Source organism: Lissotriton vulgaris, chromosome 3_1 (assembly GCF_964263255.1).
Source record: "Lissotriton vulgaris chromosome 3_1, aLisVul1.2, whole genome shotgun sequence".
Classification (NCBI taxonomy): Eukaryota; Metazoa; Chordata; class Amphibia; order Caudata; family Salamandridae; genus Lissotriton; species Lissotriton vulgaris.
Window position 1 is genome coordinate 1,184,406,232 of NC_141689.1, and position 24,219 is coordinate 1,184,430,450.

The window sequence follows — 24,219 nt, forward strand, 5'->3', positions numbered from 1 at the left end:
CATGGTTAATAAATGGGTAATAAGAAACAACAGCTTAGGAATCAGCAGTTGTTTGAAATGTAGAAAAAAGTTCACAGAGAATCCATCAGGCCCAGGAGTTTGTCTTTCGGAAGGTGAGTCTTGGCATTTAAAATGTCTCGCTTTGAAATTGGAGTGTCCAAAGAGGATAGATCAATATTATTTTCAGGTGACTTGGGAATAGATAGAAAGAAGGCATCTATCTGATCCTGTGAAGGGGAAGACTCAGGGGTATATACATTGTTGTAGAAATCTGTGAAGCATTCAAGTATTTTAGAATCACTAACATTCCTAACCCCAGCAATGTCTGTTATAGCGACAATTTTAGTCTTTTGCTTTTGAATCTTATGGTCATTAGCCAGAGATTTGATCAGGTGTAAGAAAAACACATTTAGGAAGATAGAATATAATTCCTGTACCTAAACAACATACAAAATACAATACAATATAATATAATTGCAGCCTGTCAGATTCAACATAAATGACAGGTGATTTTTTTTTGTTTTTTATTTTATTTTTAATGTAATGTATTAGTAGTTTATATTCTTTATATAGAACACTGGTGGTTTTATGACTCTGGCCACTTTATCACTGCTGATCAGTGTGCTAAGGTGCTAAGGTGCATGTGCTCTCTAAGGTAAACTTGGTAAGATTGGTCTACACCTGTTTGGCATATTTATTTCACCCACCAGCCCCCTGTACAGTGGTATTTCATATACCCAGGGCCAGTAAATTAAATGTTACTGGTGGGCTTGCAGCACTGCTTGCGCCACCTACCAAAGTATCCTTTCAAACCTGCCTCAGACCTTTGCCACTGCAAGGCCACTGCAAGGCTTAGCAAGCACATAGGCAGCGTGTTACTCTGCTGCTTAGCACAACGCTTAGAAGATATTTACAAGCTGTATTTTGTCGAACTTGATTATTTTTAAAATTGAATTTGTATTTTAATTCTCTGTACTTGCATCATTTCAAAACTCACGAAATTGCAGACAGCATACTTGTCGCTGACCCGCAATCACTTCCAGCACATTTTCGCTCGGTACCTGCCGATATAGGGCAAGGCACCGAGCACCAGGGACTTTAGTGGCGGCCATCTTAGGTCGGGACAGAGCGGTGAGAGCGCTCTAGTCTCCGGCATAAAAGGAGCCCCCAGACAGTGTTTGCGAGCTTAGCAAGCACATAGGTAGCGTGTTACTCTGCTGCTTAGCACAACGCCTAGAAGAAATTTACAAGCTGTATTTTGTCGAACTTGATTATTTTTAAAATTGAATTTGTATTTTAATTCTCTGTACTTGCATCATTTTAAAACTCACGAAATTGCAGACAGCATACTTGTCGCTGACCCGCAATCACTTCCAGCACATTTTCGCTCGGTACCTGCCGATCTAGGGCAAGGCACCGAGCACCAGGGACTTTAGTGGCGGCCATCTTAGGTCGGGACAGAGCGGTGAGAGCGCTCTAGTCTCCGGCATAAAAGGAGCCCCCAGACAGTGTTTGCGAGCTTAGCGAGCACATAGGCAGCGTGTTACTCTGCTGCTTAGCACAACGCTTAGAAGATATTTACAAGCTGTATTTTGTCGAACTTGATTATTTTTAAAATTGAATTTGTACTTTAATTGTCTGTACTTTCATCATTTTAAAACTCACGAAATTGCAGACAGCATACTTGTCGCTGACCCGCAATCACTTCCAGCACATTTTCGCTCGGTACCTGCCGATCTAGGGCAAGGCACCGAGCACCAGGGACTTTAGTGGCGGCCATCTTAGGTCGGGACAGAGCGGTGAGAGCGCTCTAGTCTCCGGCATAAAAGGAGCCCCCAGACAGTGTTTGCGAGCTTAGCGAGCACATAGGCAACGTGTTACTCTGCTGCTTAGCACAACGCTTTCCAGAACTTCCTTATTTTGGTGCAGTGGAAAAGGAGGTGTGCCAGGTCTCCTTTCTGCATGTCGCAGTTCCAGCAGGAGTCGGTCTCTCTAATACCCATGGCTGCTAGACGTGCTGGAGTCCAGTAGGCCCTGTGTACTAACCAGAACTTTGTCTGATCGAGGGTCGTTGTCACCTTCCTCCTTGATGTGGAGGACCATAGATCTGCCCTTTCCTTCTCGCTTAGCTCTCTACCTGCCGCTTCTTCCCATTGGCTTAGAGTTTTGTTATTTACTTTGGAGGATTTGGGGATCATGGCTTTGTATATGTGTGCTACCTGGTGTCCTGTGATGTTCAGGCTGTTAGCGTATTGTGTTATTGATGGGGTGAGCATGTTTATGTTGGCTTTGGCTATTGCTACTCTTATTTTAAGGAAGTTGTAGAGCTCTATGGTGTCGAAACTGTATTGTTGTCTGAGATTGTCAAACGTGGTCTGCGTCCCTCCCTCCTGTAGCTGGCTCACCGTTGTTATGCCGTGCTGGTACCACGTGTGTATATCCAGTGATTTATCCCTATATTTGATTCTAGGGTTGTGCCAGAGCGATTCTAGCTGAGTTTGTCTGACGCTAATGTCTAGTAGTTTGTCTAATTTTAGTAGGGCCTGTCGTGTGTTCCTAAGGATTGCGTTCTGTTTAATCGCGGGGTGCTTTGTCGCTGTGAGTAGCGCCACGGGTTCCATTCCCCCTAGTAGTCTCCTCTCTAGGGAGAGCCAGGCTGGGGTGTAGTCGCCCTTTGGTGATATCCAGTGTAGACCCTGCGCTGCCAAGCAGGCTGTTTGGAATGTTCTAAAGTTTGTTATGTTCAGCCCTCCTAGAGCCTTGGGGAGTCTGAATTTCTGAAGGCTGATTCTCGGTTTCTTCCCTCTCCATAGAAACGTGTTCAGCATTTTATCAAGTTTTTTATGGAAGTCTAGTGTGTTGGTCAGTGGTAGCATGTTGAGCGTGTAATTTACCATAGGGGTGACCATCATTTTGATGGTCTCAACCCTTCCCCACCATGTAGTGAATCTTGGTGACCAGCCCTCTAGTCTCTCCTTTATTTTGTGTAGGATTGCTTGTTCGTTCTGGTCTGCTGTGTTCCGCAAGTCTTTCTCGAACAGGAGGCCCAGGTATTTAATTGCTTTCTTTTGCCACGTTAGGCCCGAGGTGCCTAGCACAGTCTTGTTGGTGTGTATGTTCAGTGGTTTGCATTCAGATTTCTCTCTATTAAGTTTGTATCCTGACACTTGTGCAAACTTATCTATGGTATCCATTAGTGCTTCAATGGATTTTTCAGGGTCCTCTGTTACCGTAACAGGAGCCACACTGTCAATGGACTTTCACCACCTAATTCTGGGATACACCGACCCATCCATAACATCAGAGAATGACAGAGACCTGATTGACCTCCTGCTTACAGCAGCGGTCAAAACGGTGTTGAACAACTGGAAGGATACGGCAAAAGCCACTTTTAAAGCCTGGTTCAACTGGGTAATTTTCCTAAGAGGAGCCGACACCATAACAACCAACAGCCAAACGTACTCAGGGAAAAAGAGCGAGATATGGCAATCACTAGACAACTATCTGTCCTCTCATAAGCCACCCTAAACACCCAGACCAGGCAACACTGCAAAATCAGACAAGCATCCTACTCAACAACATAAAGCGCCTATGTCTCTCTCTACTCCTACACCTCTCTTCTTCTTATACTCTATCTCTTCACACCGCCAGGGGGACGGAAGATAACCAGATAGGTTGCAAGGGGGCAAGGGGGAAAATGGAAACGTGCAAGTCGGACGAGAAGAAAATGTAACAAACTGAATAATGGACTAACAGGATCTAAACTAATGTAAGCCAATCTGGCAATATGGACATTGCTTGACCCCCCCCCCCCCCGGTGCTTCTTTCTTTACTTTATCCCCCATGTGATTCACCCTGTACCATGTAAATATGCTTTATTTTTCAATAAAAAAAATTACAGAAATAAAAAAAAAAGCACAACGCTTAGAAGATATTTACAAGCTGTATTTTGTCGAACTTGATTATTTTAAAAATTGAATTTGTATTTTAATTCTCTGTACTTGCATCATTTTAAAACTCACGAAATTGCAGACAGCATACTTGTCGCTGACTCGCAATCACTTCCAGCACATTTTCGCTCGGTACCTGCCGATCTAGGGCAAGGCACCGAGCACCAGGGACTTTAGTGGCGGCCATCTTAGGTCGGGACAGAGCGGTGAGAGCGCTCTAGTCTCCGGCTTAAAAGGAGCCCCAAAACAGTGTTTGCGAGCTTAGCGAGCACATAGGCAGCGTGTTACTCTGCTGCTTAGCACAACGCTTAGAAGATATTTACAAGCTGTATTTTGTCGAACTTGATTATTTTTAAAATTGAATTTGTATTTTAATTCTCTGTACTTGCATCATTTTAAAACTCACGAAATTGCAGACAGCATACTTGTCGCTGACCCGCAATCACTTCCAGCACATTTTCGCTCGGTACCTGCCGATCTAGGGCAAGGCACCGAGCACCAGGGACTTTAGTGGCGGCCATCTTAGGTCGGGACAGAGCGGTGAGAGCGCTCTAGTCTCCGGCATACAAGGAAACAGTCCCTCTCCGCGCTAGCGGACGCGCTTTGTGGACGGGCCTCGTCTGCGCCGGAGTCCAGCCTGAGTCGGCCCGTCTGTGCCCGTCCGGGCCAGGCCGGGACACAGGGCACAGATCTCTGCCCCACCCATTTCAGGTATGCTAACATGTGAGCAACTTAGGGCGTTTCGCCCCATCAGCCATGATAAATGTATAACACTGAACCCGCTATTAGCTGGAATACAAACTTGTCCCAAGTGTACTCTCTCTTTGACAAATCATCAGCCTTATCCTGATACTCCCCACGGTACCATTCACAAACCTCACTGTCTGGGAAAGAGTCCCGGTGATTTTACATTCTACCTGGTAAATTGTCGTTCATTACCACAACATAAACTAGACATCTTCCATCTTTTAATGGAGGAAAAGCCCAGCGCGATATTTTTAACGGAGACTTGGCTACATGATGGTGCAGGTCCAGATGTTGCAACTGCCCTCCCCCCGAGTTATGCTATTGCAAGGAGGGATCGTGCTGACCAACTAGGAGGGGGCATTGCTATTATCCACAGTAGAGATCTTGGGTGTAATTTTGAACCTGCAGACATTCCTAGCTGCGAAGCGGCATCATTTAAAATTACCCTCAGTCCCAACTTTACTTTCTCTGGCCTACTTATTTACCGTCCGCCAGGAAGTAATCCCTCATGGTCAGAAAACTTGGTAAACTACATCTTACGCATCAACAACAAAAGAGTGTTCCTGTTCTGTTTAGGGTAGAAAAAAGCACAGAGCACAAGGAAACAACAAAGCCCATTGGTTTGTTAGGAAAGCCCTCACTCACCGACCTGGTCGGTGACTTGCTTCATCATCGGGCCCCACCGGGTGTGACCGAATGCCACCCCGGTGTGCTGCGACGCCAGAATTACTGTGGAGCTGGTTTTGTGATGGTGGGAGGGCTATGTGAGAAATTACGTGAGTAGTGTGAAGTGGTGATTTTAAAATTGCCTTGTATGTATCAAAAATTTAATTTTAATCAAAGATCATCAAGGGCAAGGTTAAAAAATGTGTTGGTGAGTAGGGCCAACTAATTAAATGGTCTACTCCCACTAGCATTAGGTGAAAATGCTAGTGGGAGTAGACCATTTAATTAGTTGGCCCTACTCACCAACACATTTTTTAACCTTGCCCTTGATGATCTTTGATTAAAATTAAATTTTTGATACATACAAGGCAATTTTAAAATCACCACTTCACACTACTCACGTAATTTCTCACATAGCCCTCCCACCATCACAAAACCAGCTCCGCAGTAATTCTGGCGTCGCAGCACACCGGGGTGGCATTCGGTCACACCCGGTGGGGCCCGATGATGAAGCAAGTCACCGACCAGGTCGGTGAGTGAGGGCTTTCCTAACAAACCAATGGGCTTTGTTGTTTCCTTGTGCTCTGTGCTTTTTTCTACCCTAAACAGAACAGGAACACTCTTTTGTTGTTGATGCATATTATAGTTTGGGGACTAAGAGTGTTCATGACTCTCCCTATCTCTCTTGTTGTTTACTAAAACTACATCTTACCCCACCATTTGAACGCCCAAAATTTTACAGTACTTGGAGATCTAAATCTTCATTTAGAAGACGACAATAACAAGACCCGTAAAAATCTAATTGATGACTTTATGGCCTTAGACATGACACTATGCAATAAGGGCCCCACCCACAAAGCTGGACATTTGTTAGACCCTATCATATCTAACATGAAAGAACTATTATGGCTGAACACCACTCCCATTTGCTGGTCAGACCATTTCCTTACACTTTTCTCTATCTCACTTAAACCTGCCAAACGCCTTTCCACGACTCCCTCTGAAACATTGAGGAGAAATTGGAAAACCCTAAACATGGATGATCTCAATAATGCATTGAGGAAAGACCACCCATGTTTAGATGGGGATATGGAAAGCATATCAGATGCCACACAGAAATGGCTAAACGGCGCAGTGGATGCCTGCCCCTATCCCGCTGCAAAGGGAAAGTGCACCGCCCCCCCCCGCCCCCTGGTATACAGAGGCCCTTAAGAAAGAAAAATCTACATGTAAGGCCCTGGAGAGGCAGTGGCGTAAGAAATATGAACTGCATCAAAAAGATGTTTATCGCAAGGCCAGAAATAGCTACCACTCGGCCTGCATGAAAGCCAAAGTGTGCTATGTCACTACTACTATTAACACAGCCGTAAATAAATCCCAGACCCTCTTTAACACCGTAAAAGAGCTGGCTGAAGAGAATTCAAGGGCGGAGGTTAACCCTCTCAATACTCAGCAGTGCCAGGATCTGGCGTCTTTTTTCGTTGAAAAGATTGAGACTATTGTCTCTAACATCAACCGAAACAGTATCAACACACACAAGCAAGACAACATCCCCCAAGTCCCCAGAGGAAGTTGTCGCCTTGAAGCTTGGCCCCCCATTACCTTGGACAAACTGAAGGAATTGCTAAAATCTATCAAATCGGGTTCCCCACGTGACCCCATTCCTATCAGTATCATTTGTCAGCTGGAGGACCCCGCCATGACCTCCATAGCAGAGATACTTAACGCCTCCATAGAACAGGCCACAGTTCCTGCTTTATGGAAACATGCTATGGTCAGTCCACTGCTCAAAAAGCCGGCCGCCGACCCCACGATATTGGCCAACTATCGCCCAATATCGTTACTTCCTGCTTTTTCCAAAATCTTGGAGAGGCACATTCATAAGGCTCTTTCAACTTATGTGGAAAACAATGACTTACTTCATTCGTCCCAATCTGGTTTCAGGAGTGGTTACTCCACTGAGACTGCCCTGCTCGGGGTCACAGAAAAGATCAGGGAGCTTATGGATGATGGCCAAACAGTAGCATTGGTCCTGTTAGACCTCAGTGCGGCCAGGTTGGAGGAGAATGGTGTCGAGGGCAGGGCACTAGAGTGGATTAGATCATACTTATCCCTCCGCACCTTTCAGATCGCCTCTTCCTCGGCATGTTCCGATGTATTCTACTCCCCCCATGGTGTTCCACAGGGATCTATCCTGAGCCCACTATTTTTCAACTTGTACCTACGACCACTTGCCGACCTTGCAGAAAATTATGATCTTACCTTAATGACCTATGCAGACGACTCTCAAATTCTGTTTTCACTCTCTAAATCTGACCCGTCTGCTCCATCTGCACTAAAAATAGGCCTGCACGAAGTGTTTAGTTGGATGTCGGCTAACCAACTTAAACTAAATGGGGAGAAAACCGAGATCCTCCTCCTAGGGAATATTAAAGATCTTTGGAGTGATCCCCACTGACCGGCGTCATTAGGTAAGCTCCCGCCACCAGCTTCTCAGGTTAGAAATCTCGGGGTCATCATAGATGACAGTTTATCTATGACACAGCAAGCCAACAAAGTGGCCGGCATGTGCTTCACCATTCTTAGATGGCTACGCAAAATTGTCTGGATGTTACCACCCACCACCCAGAAGACCGTAGTCAATGCCTTAGTTACATCTCGGCTTGACTACGGTAACATCCTGTACCTGGGTTCAAACAAAGCAGTAATAAGACGCTTGCAACTCGTGCAAAACGCTGCTGCCAGATTGCTTTCCAGAATTCCTAGATCCGCTAGGATCACAAAACATCTTAGGGACCTGCATTGGCTCAGGGTAGAAAATCGGATTCGCTTTAAAACCCTGAACTATCTGTTTAAAATCAAAGCTGGTACTGCCCCCAGGTACCTACAAGATCTTGCTAAGCCTTATCTCCCCAATCTCAGCCTCCGTTCATGTACAGCAGCGAACTTCGCGGTGCCTAGGTACAAACGGGCTAGAATGGGCGGGAGATCCTTCTCATATCTGGGTCCAACTCTCTGGAACACACTGCCCGTCCATATACGCAAGGAAGAAAACCATATGAGGTTCAGGAAAAGCGTAAAAACTTGGTTGTTCGACAAATAATTGCCTGCTGATTGCTTTCTCTCTAGTTGTGTCATGTGCTTTGCTATTCCGGCGCTGGGAAACCCTTTCTGGGTAGCTGTGCGCCTTATAAGTGCAATCAAATAAATAAAAAATAAATAAGGCCTGTGCACACGGTTTACTACTGTTGTGATGTGGCACATAAAGTGGTTCCCCCTTTTACTACATATCAGTCACCCCTAAGGTAGGCCCTTGCTAGCCTTATGGTAAGGGTACAGTGTAGGTAAAAGGAAGGATATGTGCCTTAACTATGTGGCATGTCCTGTTAGTGACAAACAGCCTATTTGGAGTTTAACTGCTGTGAGGCTACCCTCTTAAAGGTTTGCATTGAGGATTCCCTGATATGTGCTTCAGTGGTAATTCCTGACATGAGAGGGGTAGCATGATCAAGTTTGGTATGTTTGGAATAGTAGGGATAAATCCTGCTTATTAGTGATTACAGATTTATTATTACTATTTTAGAAATGCCACTTTTACAAGTGGGCATTTCAGTGTGCTATGTGTCTTTGTGCCTGCCTGATGTGTATTGACTGTCTGGTTCTGACTGGCAGGGGAGAGGGGATGTGAATTCACTCCAGCCAGTCCCTGGGGAGACTTGAGGTGTGTCCTGCACTTGCCTGGGGGACTCAGTGCTAGGCTGAATAGAGCTAGTCTGCATTTGGAGTGGTGGGAGTAGTAGCACCAGCATCTAAATAGGGCTGTGCCTGCCTTCCACTATGATGGCTCCGCCCCCCTGTGGTGTGTCTGGAGCCAAGGCTTAAACTGTGAATGGAGAGTGTTGTGCACTTATAACGACTGTGACCCTATGTTTTTGAGATGTGTTTGGAACTGAACTGGAACAGTAGAAGATAACAAATGGACTGCAGTTTGCCAGGAGGAAACGCCATTGGGGACTAAGCTGCTGCCTACTGGACGGCTGAAGGGACTGCCCTCTGCTAAGGAGTCCTGCGTGCTGGCCTGTCTGGCCTGCCTGTGCCCTGTTCACTGCTCTTGGGGACTGCTCCGTGCTTGTGAGTGCTGCACATTCCCTTTCTTTGTCTCCATGAGGGAGACAGACTGAGCGCTTTTAATTCTTCACCCAGCAAGGTGAGAACTAAGATCCTGAGGTCACTCAGATCTTGACACAGCTTTTGGTGAGTGCTGATTGCCAGGCCCAGCACTGTTGAGCCCCACTGAGAAACGCGTGGTGGGCGCTCCCACCTTCAATTTCTCAAGCCCAAGGAGGGGGCTCGAACCTCCACATACAGTGAGCACGGAGTGTGTTCATGCCATGAGGATGCCCGAAGGAGATTTTGCGCCGTGGTTTTCAGCTGAGATGCCAGGAGCCACCATAAGTCAGCCACCATAAGTCAGGCGGAGGTGAAGCCTGGTTGTGGGCAGGGATGACGACTGCAGAGCTGACAGAGGATTTGCTCTGTGCCCTGCGGTTCGCCTTCGAAATTTCCAGGCTGGAGCAGCTGCATCATATAGTTGTGGGCAGCCGCGGTTCAGGAAGTCTGGGGGGATAGGCCCCAACCAGCGTTTGCCAGATCAATAAGACCAGGGAAGATCTCCTTCAAGTGTGGGGGGGGGGGTTGCCCTGACAGTGGGCCTGACTTCATGAGCCGTTTTGTTTGAGGTTGACATGTTGTTCAACCTCTTGGTTCCCTTACATGTGGCAGGTCTCTGGTAAGCATTCTGCATCACCAGACATATTTACATCCAACATGTTTGAAATTGTGGTCATGATTAACAGGCATCAATAGACCTGCTGTGTTATCTAAAATACAGATTACCATATGGAGATGTGCTGTGGATTTTCCCAGGTTTTACCATTCACCTCTTTCTGTTTCAAATGAACAAGCACCTGTTGGGTAACTTAGCCTTACTCACAATTTCAGACTACAGTCATGTGATTGTGGAGAATTAGTAATATATTTGGGCAGGTAGGTCTGTCCCAATTGTCAGACTCTCTTGTATCCTCAAATGGGATGGAGCAACAATCCAGCACAGCTGAGCCATAAACACTAGGAGATCTTGTGAAAAGAAGATCATGTTTTCCTGTTGTTGACTTCTTCAGAGATATTCTTATATATGTTGTGGCCTCATACGGGTACTTTGTCAATTATTTGTTTTTGATCTTATTTAAGTATCACACTAATGATGATGTAGATTGTGGTAATTTACTAAGACCTGGTTCCTGGAGACGGAAGAATTTCAAAAATGCATTGCCATCTATTCATGATGCCAAGAATGAATCCCTCTGGTTATTCGGAGTTAGTCATCACTTGATTGATATTTTTGTTCTTACGTTTTAAGATCTCTGTTTCCCTTTTGTTTTTCTATAACCATTCCTTAATACCTTCCTTCCTTCTGTCTTTGTTTTCCCCTTCTATTCCATATTTCCTCACTTCCCTATTCCGTTAATTCTTCTGTTCCTACCTTTCATAACCCTGCCTGCCATCACAACCTCCCACTCTACAGTTCTTCAAACCTACTCGTTTCCTCTTGCTCTTCTCCAACCTCCCTCCTTCATTCCTTGCTTTCTTCTTTACTTCCTTCCTTTTTCCTTTTCCAGCCTCCTTTCATTCCTCCCTCCACTCATTCTTCCTATTCACCCGGTTTTACTGGCATTACCCTTTCCTCCAATGCCCCATTGACTTATTTGCTCACTTCTATTTACTGAATTCAACCTTATTTTCCTTGTTTCATTTATTCTCTTTTTTACTCATGCTTTCTTATCTTCTTTTCTATGTTTATACACGGTCCAACTTTATGGATTATTTACAAAATGTATATAACTTTGACATTGACATTTCCCGCTGAAAACGCGAGAATGTGACACAATATTATGCGAACATGCGTTTCAGACTCTATTTCCTACCACTGTTCACGGGCTTGTTCTTGATTGCTTTCCTGGAAAATTCACCCATGAGAATTTCATTAGGATGCATTAAATGTTCGTGGCAGACCGATTTGTCTCGAGGGTTTTGCGCCATGGGTTCGAACACCTACATTCTTTTTCGATCCTTCTAAGTTCATTAAGTATTCTGCTAATTGTGATTAAGTATGGGGCATTACGATAACTGTATTTCATAGAAAATTGGTATAGCAAAAAAAAATAGCAACTCGTTTGCTTAATCAGAAATTTCTCATTGCATTTCCACCTGCCATGCCAGTACTAAATGTAGTTAATCTACTCAGTTATTTCCGAATCTGGTCATACCCACACAAATTATTCTCTGTTTGAGAGTCTATTGCCAAAGTTGAGTTTTGAATAAGAGTAGCACATTGATTAGATCCACTCATTTTACTATGAAATGCATTTTTTTGTGTAGTTTGACTACAGCAAATCTTTATGATTAGACTAAACTCACTTGGTTTCGCAAATGTAAAATGTTGGCTTTCAGTTATTAGTTACACGCTATGGCATTCTAGGTATTGCGGTTAAACTTGTCAGTATCCAATCTGTTCCACTCTGTGTGCAGTGCATTGTGGGAAAATGTGTGAAGGAGAAGAGGCAATGGGTCACATTCATTCAGACTTGAACTTCCAAGATGTAAAACACTTTGTGCAGAGCAAAAATGTATGCGTCAGCATCTAATTTGCTAACTTTCAGGTGTTGGTGAGAGAAACCCATGATTTCTATATATGATATTCGTTCATTACTGGCTTGCACTTGTTTCCACTAGCCCTACATGGTCGTTATACCCTGCTTGTTTATGTCAGCATTCTCAACAAGTGCAGATGTACATCTTACTTTATTTCACACAACGCTTCTTTTGTACGTTTGGAAACCTGTCTCAAGCTTATGCAGGCTTCCAGGGACATCCTACTATAATAAGTTCTGGAAAAGTGTGTGCCTCTGTCCTGAATATCGACTCAACAATATCTATGAGACAGAATATTGAGGATAGAATGTCGAATATAAAGTATATTCTTGAAAGTGGAGGGATGCACACCAGTTTTAACCAACATCTCTTTGTTCATCAAGTTAATCTACCTTCGGCTTGAATTGCGTGCAAATTAGATTTAGAGGCATGCCCTGCTGCCACCAGTTAAGAAACATGTAAGAAGAGGGACTGTGTAGCCCCATAGCCAAATGCACAGCTCTGTGCCGCTATTTAGCGTGCACTAAAATTCACATTCCTTAGTCAATTTTTAAATTTATCAACCATTTTTGTCCATATTTTAACTCCTTTTTAAACATGTAATTCATTGTTTCATCCTCAGTCCACCAATCGGGTTCAGGTGCCAATTTTCAGTTTTCTGACATTCAAACTGTGCCAATCCAGGCCTTTTTGAAAGAATGCGATAGATGCAAGAAGTCCTTCACAAGTAGTCGTTTATTGTGTAGTTAAAAAACCCAATGCATTTCGGGCCTCCATGTGCCCTTCTTCGGGGGTCACTACAAATTAATAACAATACAAACAGATCATTAACATTATGTATCTAAAAAGCACCATGTCACAACGTCATTTCATCACTGAACTTAACTCATGATAATCGTGACATTACTCCCTGATGCACTATATTCATGTGCCTACCATTCTTATACCTCAGTCATCATGCGCCTAATCATCAATGTACGGGGTATAAATCCAAATATCCAACATCGTCTGTTCTCCTGCAAATAATTCCAGTTTTCTTCCCTCCCATCCAGCGTAAACACAAACAATCCCTTTAACCCTCTGTTTTCAAAAGCGCTACCTTCGTTAATCAAACTTCACGCGCTGCTTTGTACTAAAGCTTGAGCTGTTCAACATGTGCTGTGCTCGCTGTGAATATCATACTTGAGATTACTAAACATACCTTCCGTGTTACACATTATTCAGATTGCTAAACGAACGTGTACTCCTTCCGCCCTGATGCTTACCTAATTCAACGATCTACAAACGTCTCCCGTCCTCATCTTGATTATCCGAACCAGTGTAACAAATCATTTCCCGCCCACACTATTTAAAGCCCTCCACCCCAGTATTTTCCCTCCCAATTCGCCCGAAGACCAAACGATTCCTGTTGCGTCATGACCTTAGACTCTAGGTGAACCACATTTCCCAGAGTGCATCATTTGAAAAGCTGACATTGTCCATAAGCATACAGCATTAAAAAGTCACTTTTATATGTCTGTTCAGTTCTAAGACCTTGCGAAATAGATACATATATTTGGTTATCTTGCGAGGGACTCCGATGTTTGCTCCGATTGTGTGAGTCATTAAACAATATTCTTTCACTTCGTTTGTAAATTCCTTTGTGCGGGTGCAATCCCTGGGTAGGGTTTAAGTTACGAAAATTCTTGAAAGTGGAGGGATGCACACCAGTTTTAACCAACATCTCTTTGTTCATCAAGTTAATCTACCTTCGGCTTGAATTGCGTGCAAATTAGATTTAGAGGCATGCCCTGTTGCCACCAGTTAAGAAACATGTAAGAAGAGGGACTGTGTAGCCCCATAGAATATAAAGTATAGACAGGTAAGTCTAGATTTTCTACACATAACTCCACATATATGTACCTACATGGTACATATATCTTTAAGGGACATACATGCAGAGTTGGGAATAGTAAGGGCCTAATTTAAGAGCATTATGACTCAAGTCACTCTGCTGCACTGCACTGCACTGCGTGACAGGGAAAAGGAAGGAATGTGCTTCCTGTCCTTTCCAATGGGCTAGCGCACAATGACTGCGAAGCGCCAATGCAGGCACTCTTGTACCATAGTGTAAGGGGGCTGTGTTGCATGCAGGATAGGTTTAGTGCAGGAAGGGACACCTTCCTGTACAAAAAAAATCCTATGAGGCATATTCCTCTATGAGTGCTGCAGAATGCAGCACACATAGATAGAGAAAGAAACAAGGAGAAATAGAGATGTTTCTCCTTGTTACACCTCTCCTGAGGAGGTGCAAGATTTTGATGTATCCTCAGGTTCACAAGCTGTGGTAAATCTGGGGGTGCGTCAAACTCCATGGGAGTTGCATGGAAACACTCACACTATTCCCATGGAATGCCTTCCCCGCACAGAGTAATGATATGCAGCGAGTTGTGATTCGCTGTGCTGCGTTGCATTACTCCAGATTTTTGAAGCCACTCAGAACCAAGCAAAGTGGCTTTGCATGGCTTCAAAAATCTAACTTGTGGTTTACGTCTGTGTTGGAAATGTCCATTTTTGCAGGGTAATCCCCAAACTTTTTGCTTTTTCCTCCTATTTTTTCCTGACTTGTTTGTGTTGGTTTTAGGACTCTGGGCACTTTACCACTGCTAATCCGTGCTAAAGTGCATATGCTCTCTGTGTAAATTGTGTTATGGATTGGTGTTTCCATGATAGTATATTTAATTTACTTGTTAGTCCCTAGTAAAGTGCACTGAGTGTGCCAGGGCCTGTAAATCAAATGCTAGGACACGATGAAAAGCTATGAAAAACAATATAAATAATTAAAAATGATGTAAAGTAAACAGTGCACACTTAGGATTTTTTGGCTAGGTGTTGCTAAAGAATGGCAGAATAACCTATCTGGTCACTAGTGAGTTTGCTGCACTGATTGTGCCACCCACGTGAGTAGCCCTACAAAGGTAACTCAGTTCTGCCATTGTAGAGTCTACGCTCAGTTTGTAACTGCCATGTCGACTTGGCCAGTGCACACACTTGCCAGTCCCTAACCTTCCCTTTTCTTACATGTCAGACACCCATGAGGAAGGCCCAAGGTACCCCTATGGGCAGGGTGCAGTGTATGTGAAATGTAGGCCATGACCTGATGTGTGTGGCATTGTCTCCAAGGGCTTGAGGTAGAGCTTGCCCCCTGTTCGAGAAGTCTCAGGAAAAGCAAAGACTTCAAGCTCTTCTGCCATCAGCTCTGGGGACTGTGTGTTTTGTGCTGCAACAGAACAAAAGCAACTCGACAACATCTACAACGCCGCTGCCGACTACGTGTCCTGAAGGCACCGCAGAGGGCACCGCCGCAACGCTGCACCGCGACCGTGATCTCACCTACGATGCCTGCTGACGCCACCACCGAGATGCTGCTCGCCTCGCGACCTGGGGGCACCTCACTCCGCACCGCCTCACTTCATGACGATGCCTTGGTATCCCCGACGATGCCGCTCCACACCAAAAGCGACGCTGCTGCTTGTACTGTGGTTCAAGGGCAGCGCTCGTAAAGTTATGCAACGCATCACCCTCATCCCGCACCGCAGCCTTGGCCTTCTGACGCCAGCGCCATCAACTCCAGTTTGTCAGCCAACGACAGAGCTTCAGCAACGACAATGCCGCTGCTTGCACCGTGAACTGCCAGCACTGTGACGAGCACTGCCTTCATCTAGCACCGGGACCCTGGTCTCACCGACTACGCCATCCTACGCCGTCACCAAGCCACTGCTCACACAGCGACCTGAGGGCACTGCATGCCGCACCGCTGCACTTTGCACCGCAGCACACGACGTCTGCCGACGTCAGCGCTCCTGACTTCAACAGAGAAGCGATCAACCTGCAACACGTGTGACTTCAAGGACCCTGCCGACTCCTGCACCGACCTCTGGAACGAACGCCTGTGCACACCGTGTTTTTGGAACCCAAAGAGAGGTCTCCAATGCCCTACATTTCTAAAAGGTACTGTTTGCCTGTCTTCCCGACACCATAGCTGGCCTGCGATGCCGCGCTCAGCCAGAACTGTTTGGATTTGTTTGCTCACAACGCTGTTATAGCCCCGGATGGAGCTATCGACATCAAGGAACTGTTTTCTAAGCGTATTTTGATAACTGTAGATTTTTAAGTACTGTAGTGTGGATTTTTATCATTTTTGGTCTTAAGTATATACAAATATTAGATATTTTTCTAAACTGGTTTGGTGTCCTTTTGCAGTGCTTACACTGTTTTACTGTTGGCTATATGCAAATGCTTTACACACTACCTCTAAGATAAGCCTGACTGATCGTGCCAAGCTACCAAGGGGGTGAGCAGGGGTTATTTTAGGAGTGTAACTCCCTTATCCTGACTAGAGTGGTGGTTTCTGCCTGGCTTTGGCACATGCCCTAGCTTGCCAAAAATCCCATTTCTAACAGTCGCTCTTGCACCACGGTGTGTGGTGCAGCTTGCACAAAAACTGCATCATAAATAGCCCTCTAAATCTATACAGCCCTATACACACTTACCTTTTGATATATTGTTCCACAATATTTTGTCCATAATTTTAGTATGCCATGAGACACTTATTGTTGATATTCAGTTGTACAATCCTGAAATAATTATCTGGATTCCATTGTTTGCTCAAGGGGAGGAATTTCCCCAATTGACACTGTTATGCATTGGACTATTATGCATGGTGAAATGGCGGCAAGTTTGTTCATCATGAGAGCCATTTTTAAACGAAACTATGTTTGGAGCCTTATGCATATCCTATTAAAGCTAATGTGATGATGGAATAGAAACTGCATGTCATTTCAAAAGCAGAAACATGTTTATAGCATGTGGAGTAGAAAGAGTATTCAATAGCACTGTATGTTAGTGTAATGTACAGTGTTGATATCAAGCCTTTAACTAATGATTAACTAAAAATGTTACCTATCTTGCTATAATAAAACGTCTGAACATTTTAAAAGCTCTCTGACTTAGTAAAGTGAAAATGCAGCACGACTGATGCAATTTTTTTCAAAGACCTTTGGACCCTGTTTCATTATTTATGGTTCTTCTCGCCTTTTCCCTGCTGTGCAGGTCATTATCGTAATAAGGCCTTGCCTTCAGCTGGGTTACTGCCATGGATACAGACCATCTTGTGTAATGTGAACAACCCTTGTCTAAATTACCCAACCCCTGGGGAGGCTCCGGGCCAGGTAAACAACTTTGACAAATCACTGTAAGTATGGATTTTTCTAATTTCCTCATTAAATGTTTTGTTAACTAACAAACATAATTATATTTTAGGTTAAAAGTCATTGCTAGTGGCGAAATACATAAAGTATTGGGTAGTTGTACAGTTTTCTGTCGCTCAAGGCCAGACATTGTAATATGTGTTTTATAATTGTGGTATGCCATTCTAATTCATTATTTTGTTCTAACATTTGATCAGTGAAGTTAAAACAGGTAAGCTGCTTGCAGCAGATAATTTGCAAAAAGATGTAAGTGCAGGTGCCCAAATATTTTCATTTTATCCTGAGTAACTCAATTGTAGCTCTCGCTGATATTTTGATTATTAGTGTGTCCAACGTGCATGAAATTTATGACTTAGCTGTGTGAAAAGCTCTGAGACCCACAGCATGGCTAAGTGTTCTGGAGGGGCGCACCAGATACACCTTCCAAGGACACAGAATCCTGCCCACGTACGGGGACATAATTATGGAATGGTGGTGGCAGCATACCATTTTTCTGAAGTATAGAGAACAGCTGTTTTTCCTCTTCTTGAAGTGCGAGATACCTACCTGCCGCACTCGGGGTAAATTCCTGCTACCATGATGTGCCAGAACCCTGGACTGACTTTGCTGATTTACAGCAAATTACTCAAGTTATTCTCAACCCTAGACTCAAGGTGGAGGCTGAGGAACAACCTTCCAAGACAGACAAGTGTATTGCTACTATTCCTGAGATTTGGGCTGCATATCATACACTTAGATGTGTGATGATGGAGGCAGGATCACACTAGTCATCCAGAAGTGACCTATTAAGCAGAGGCCTTTTGATTTTGACGTTCTGAGCACAACTATTCTATTAATCTGTTTAGCAAAGCACCTGGCTACCCAACATTGGGCTTCCCAGCTGTAGCGGTCTGGTTGGAGTGAGGTAATTAAAAGATTATAAATAGTTAAAATAAATTAGAGGAATATATTATTCTTCAGCTTCTTGCTGGAGCTCATAAAGATGCCATCCATTCTTAGGCTGGTAAGCAAGGAGTTCCAAAGCTTCTGTGCAAGGTTATAAATGACCAACCTCCACTCCTCGTTCTCTTGATTCTGGGGACAACAAGAAGCTCAAGATTATTTGGCCTGAGGTTCCTATGGTACGATAAGGGGTGGACAGTTGATAAAGAACATGTGGACCTGTGCTGTGCTTTGCCCGATGTATGATGCATAATGCCTTAAATTGTGCTCTGCCTCTTATGGGTAGCCAATGAAGAGTTTTAAGCGCTGCAGCTGCTGACAGTGTTTTTGGAATACCTAACAGTTCTCGGCTGCAGTGTTTTTTTTTATCACTGACATTGGACTTCCCAGGTAATATGAGTTGCCGTAATCAAGGTGAGAAAGAATCAATCCTTGAATCACAATTCTTCATGACTCTCTCAGGAGCTATTTCAGAATCGTTCTCATGGCTCTCTGGAGGCCGAAGAACCTGCCAGCCACCTCCTCTAATTGAAAGGCCACCATGGTTAGCTATTTGTCCAGGTTAACCCCTAGGCTCTTTCCTTCCACTTTCGGGGATGGATATTCTCCAAGGGTAGGGGGTCAGATAATCCAATCCAAAAGCATTGGATTGTGACCTAGAAGCAAGAACTCTGTTTTCTTGCCATTTAACTTCAGGCAAATGGCTGCCATCCATTTAAACAGCTTCTCTAGGCACCTATTGAGTCTCATGAACTTAGAGTCCATATCTGGTGACAACATAACAATCAGCTGGGTATTGTCTGCATAATATACCATCTTAAAACCAAAAGAGCGGATGATATCTGATAGAAGGCGGACATATATGTTAAAATCGCAGGGCTCAGATAATAGCCATGTGGTACTCCACAATTCAGATGATGGCTTGTCGAAAAGAAAGACCCCTCACTAACCAGAAAGCTGCGTTTCTCCAGGAATGAAGCAAACCACCTTAAGGCATTCCCTGTAATACCTAATTCTCCCAACCGATGCAGTAGGATAGGATAGGAAACCATATCAAAAGCAGCACTCAGGTCCAAGAGTATCAGTGCTACTGTACCACCATGTTCATCTTAAGATCCTCGGTGGCCCTTAGAGAGCTGTTTCTGTGCTGCAACCCGTACAGAAACCTGTCTGCGTAGGGTGAAGAATGTTATTGGTTTCCAGGTATTCTGTGATGTACCTATTTATAATTTTCTCTTGATTCTAACTCCAGGAAGTCGAGAAATAGGTCTGTAGTTTACTATCATCTCAGGGTCAAAGTTAGGTTCCTTAATTAGCAGACAGATGATGATATGTTCCCATTCCTCCGGAACGCTACAGTTATTCAAGGACAAATTGCACAAATCAGTCAGAGCTAAAAGCAGTGGAGTCACTAGGGGGGTGCAGGGGGTACGGACCTTACCGGGTGACACCCTCACATGGGGTGACACCATCTGGTTACGGTTACGCTGTGCAGGGGCGTAACAAACAACCCCTGCAGCCCCCCCGTCTTCAGTACTTGAATGGGGCCCCCTTAGAGAAATTAATCCTGCCTGCCTGCGCTGGGCTTGGAGGACTCGTTCTGATTACCAGGTACCAGCCACGGATCTATTGTGTATTGTCCTGCTGCTCCCTTTGTCTGACTGTCAGCCCCGCCCAGCCTGCCTTGAACAAACACAGTTGCGAATCTTCGGCGGGCGGGGCTGCTCAGAAAGTCATTGAAAGAGGCTGTGCTTCCTGCTCTGGTCTCGTATTTCCCTGGAGCAGAAAGCCATTGAGCGCAAAAAAAGGAATGACGATGTTAAGTGTGCCTGCTGTTCACACTTAAAATATTTAAATACTGTTAGTGGCGCTGCCGCCTGCCCTTCCAGCGTTATACCCACCTGGAGGAGAACTGAATGCGACTCTGCACCCACTCGAAAAATACATTGAAATGCTCCTCTGCTGCAGTCCTGCCCAGGATGGTCACAAAACTTCCGAAGCTGGTGATGTCGCAGCTCAAGGGAAAGGAGCAGATAAACTGTAAGCATGAGGATTATTAGGCAACAACTCCGATCTGTTACTTATGATGTGCATTTTGTTCATTGCATGGCAGGTTATCAAATCCGTGGCTTATTTTGGGAGCAGAGCAGAACACGAGTTAGCAGGCCACATTATTGGCCCGTTTTAGAATCCAAAGCACACAGGAAGTGCTCCAGTGACAGTGATTAGAAAGCCTGCACTTGATGGGGTCATGATAAACTTTCGACACAGCACCTGCTCAGGCATCTCCATGCCCCCCACCCCTCCACAATGGGAGGGTCGACGGCTGCATCAGAGGCCTACACATATTTGTTGAGTAGGCTGGGGCGCGACCTGTGCAGACGCTCCGCAAGGTTAGAGTTTGGCATGCACAGAATAAGGTAAGGCGAGTCCTTATTATTATAGGCTGTTCTACGTGCTTAACTGCTTGATGGCTGGCACTGCACCGACAGTATTTCTGCAACCACTACCTTAAATTGAGAATATCACCCTGAGAAGTTGCTGTTGGGAGCTGGATAGCAAGCCTCCAGCCTAAGGATGAGTTTGCAGGAATAGCAAAATGCAAAGTAAAGGACAAAGTATTGGTAACAACACCATGCATGTTTTTAGTTTTTCCTGTTCAAACCATCAAATATAAACCATGCAGTTGCAGATATGAGAGTCTAAGCACATTAAATCAAATAGAAAATCAGGAATGTTCTAATGTAACTATAGGGCTGTTTTTGAAAGGTCTATTGGTTGAGAGGGGAGATTGTGCAGGCGGATGGGAGATGGTTCAGGCAGAGGGGAGATTGTGCAGGCGTATGGGAGGTGGTTCAGGCAGAGGGGAGATGGTGTAGGCAGAGGGGAGATGGTGCAGGTTGAGTGGGAGATGGCGCAGGCAGAGGGTGAGATGGTGCAGGCGGAAGGGTGAGATGGTGCAGGCAGAGGGGAGATGGTGCAGGCTGAGGGGGAGAGGATGCAGGCAGAGGGGAGATGGTGCAGGCTGAGGGGGCGATGATGCAGGCAGAGGGGAGATGATGCAGGCAGAGGGGAGATGGTGCAGGCAGAGGGAGAGATGGTGCAGGCAGAGGGGAGATGATGCAGGTGATAGAGCGCGCAGGTCACCCGACTAATTATATTACCAAATATGAACAATTGGGCCCATAATATATTTTCATTACACGTTAATCGAGTAACCTACACTCTACTACCAGCAATTCAGTTCCTTTCTATTTATTTCAATGTACCTGACTTACCAATCCTCGTCACAGGTACCTAAGATCACAATTGATCAAGGAGCTAGCTGTGGAATAAGTAGACCAAACAATACCATATACAAATTGACAATGTTTGTACTCTTTATAATAACCACAGACTCAGGAAGTTTTGAAAACGTTTATCTAATCATCATCATATGCCATGACCAAAAGATTAACACCGATCAAACTATCTATAACTAGAATTAAAAATATTGTATAACTATGAATAAGGCTAAGAATCATTTAGAAATTGGAAAAATAAAGGGAAGGAGAAAATAAGGAACACGCTAATTTAGATCAACAGACATTCATAACTTTACTAAAGGCGGGTAAAGAAAGGGAACATGCTAATCAAAGTAGACTTTCAAAATTCACTAACGGTTCAGAGGAAATGAAACTTATGCACTTTGATTTATCCAGATGTGCTTATTCCCTATAGGGAGGGTAAGAATGGAACATAAACTATATAAGAAAATGATTTAGTATTTGACTAAAGGTAGGTAGAAAAGTGGAAGATGCTAATAGACAATTAATGTATGAAAATTTCATTTATAAAGGAACAGGGAAGAAAAGGAATATATGCAATTATGCTTTATTCGAGACGTTAAAAAGGAAAGTTTAGATAAACAAATCACCCACACAGACTTTATAATTACCTAGGATAGAGTGAAGACCAACCCTACCCACGGGTCAGTTTGGAAAGACGGGAAAGGACCCTCAAGGACTTAGGTTGCCAGTAGGCGAGCAGGTACAGCTCATGGACAGTCAAGACAGGATAACCCCAGAATTTGGATCAGGACTTTATTCCATACAAATAGGATGCTACTACTGGTGATCGCTTTGCCTACCTGACTGACTGCGTGTGGAAACGCTGCTGGCACTTGTTCTTTGTCGGCCTTCTGCGGATACTCGGCTGTCTCTACACCCACGCCTCGCGGCCCCCGCTCCGCGGGCGCCGCTCGTGGTTTACAAACTTCTACCCACGCCGGATTTTCTTTTGCAGGGGGTCCTGCCACTGCTCATCAACTGTCGGGACTGCGAGGACCAGCAGGCGCAGCGCTGCTCAACTCGCCGCAGCTGGTCCTCTTCCCGCCCCTCCCGCTGGAATCTGATAACTGCGGGCTGGGAATCTTTGCGTGGTGTGATCGCTTTGCCTACCTGACTGACTGCGTGTGGAAACGCTGCTGGCGCTTGTTCTTTGTCGGCCTTCTGCGGATACTCGGCTGTCTCTACACCCACGCCTCGCGGCCCCCGCTCCGCGGGCGCCGCTCGTGGTTTACAAACTTCTACCCACGCCGGATTTTCTTCTGCAGGGGGTCCTGCCACTGCTCATCAACTGTCGGGACTGCGAGGACCAGCAGGCGCAGCGCTGCTCAACTCGCCGCAGCTGGTCCTCTTCCCGCCCCTCCTGGTATTTACTCGCCACCACTGACGCGCTAGCGGGACGCGCGCGGAGCGAAGCCCGGGCAAAGGGCGGGCCCTCTGTGGCCCTCAGTGGCCGAGGAAGGCCGGGCTGGGCTCTGGTATCTTGACTCTTTCAGTCGTTTTTTTAAGATATAAGTTAGTGTTATTTTATGGTATGGTTTTGTAAATACGCTGATATTAATATAGGCATGAAATAGTAGTACTTTCAGTGTCACTCCCACTTTCATTTTTCGTGTGTTTATATTATTCTAAAATTGTGTTTTTAAAAAAAAATCTGGGAGATTTATTGTAGGCTTTCATAGATTTATAATTATTATGGAGGCCAAGACATTACGATCCGGGAAGGTGGTAATGGAGAATCACGGTGCAATTCACGGCCCGAGTCACTTGAGGAAAAAACAAGCTAACAGTGTTATCCTGAAAGGTCAGATGCAATTAAAACAAATTTGGGAAAAAAGCTTGAATGGATCACTCGAAGTTGCCAGGAAATCAGATAATGATCCATTACAGCAATTAATTCCCTGTCTCAATAAGGAGGTAGATAGTGAGGATGCCCCTATGGTGGAAATAGAAAGGTCACTAAGTCAGGCTAGTGTGGTAGACCTTCCAATAGGTGCTGAACATGTGGCTGCTGTTGACCCCTTGTTAATAGCGCAATCTCTGCTACTTGATACTCACAAGGGGAATGATATTCTGGAAGAAGTTAAGGGTGATGTTTCTATAGATACTAGTATTGACTTTGAACTTTGCGGAAGATATGTGGATAAGAATTCTCTACCTCCCATAGTAGTTAATAAAACGCCTAGTGGAGAAACACCCTCTGGTCTGCAATTATATAGTAGTACCCCCTCCATTAAATCCACAGATAATTTGTCTCCGCTGAGTAATGAACAATCCCCTCACTTTAATCTATCTGGGATTTGTCCTCTTACATCTTCAAGTTATCCGAAAAATGACAAACCCATTTCAGAGTCACTCATAGCCCTTGAGCAAATTCTCTCTTCCATATTACTGTTAATGGGTAAATTCGCTGTAAATTCTGATTGTATTTTATCCTCTGTTACTGAAATACTTCAGGCACTGTTGGCACAGAATGCGAAAAAGGTTGAAAATGAATCTAAGACTTCTGCTTCTACTCCTAATCTTCCGCCTGTTGTACATCAAGAGGTGGTTTATCCTTCTGAAGGGAGGAGTACTGCCACTTTGGGATTGCCTATAGAGGCGGAGATTCAGAAGTCCCCTAATCCA

The 24,219-nt window shown here is 44.7% G+C and overlaps 1 protein-coding gene across 2 annotated transcripts in view; it reads left to right on the top strand.

Moving 5' to 3' along the window:
* Nucleotides 1-24,219, top strand: part of LOC147727632 (phospholipid-transporting ATPase ABCA1-like) — a 2,839,360-nt gene that overhangs the window by 189,374 nt on the left and 2,625,767 nt on the right. For both annotated transcript variants that reach the window (XM_086961649.1, XM_086961650.1), the window contains exon 4: nt 17,166-17,307. In XM_086961649.1, the coding sequence (XP_086817775.1) occupies nt 17,166-17,307 (142 nt within the window). The remainder of the gene's footprint in view (nt 1-17,165; nt 17,308-24,219) is intronic.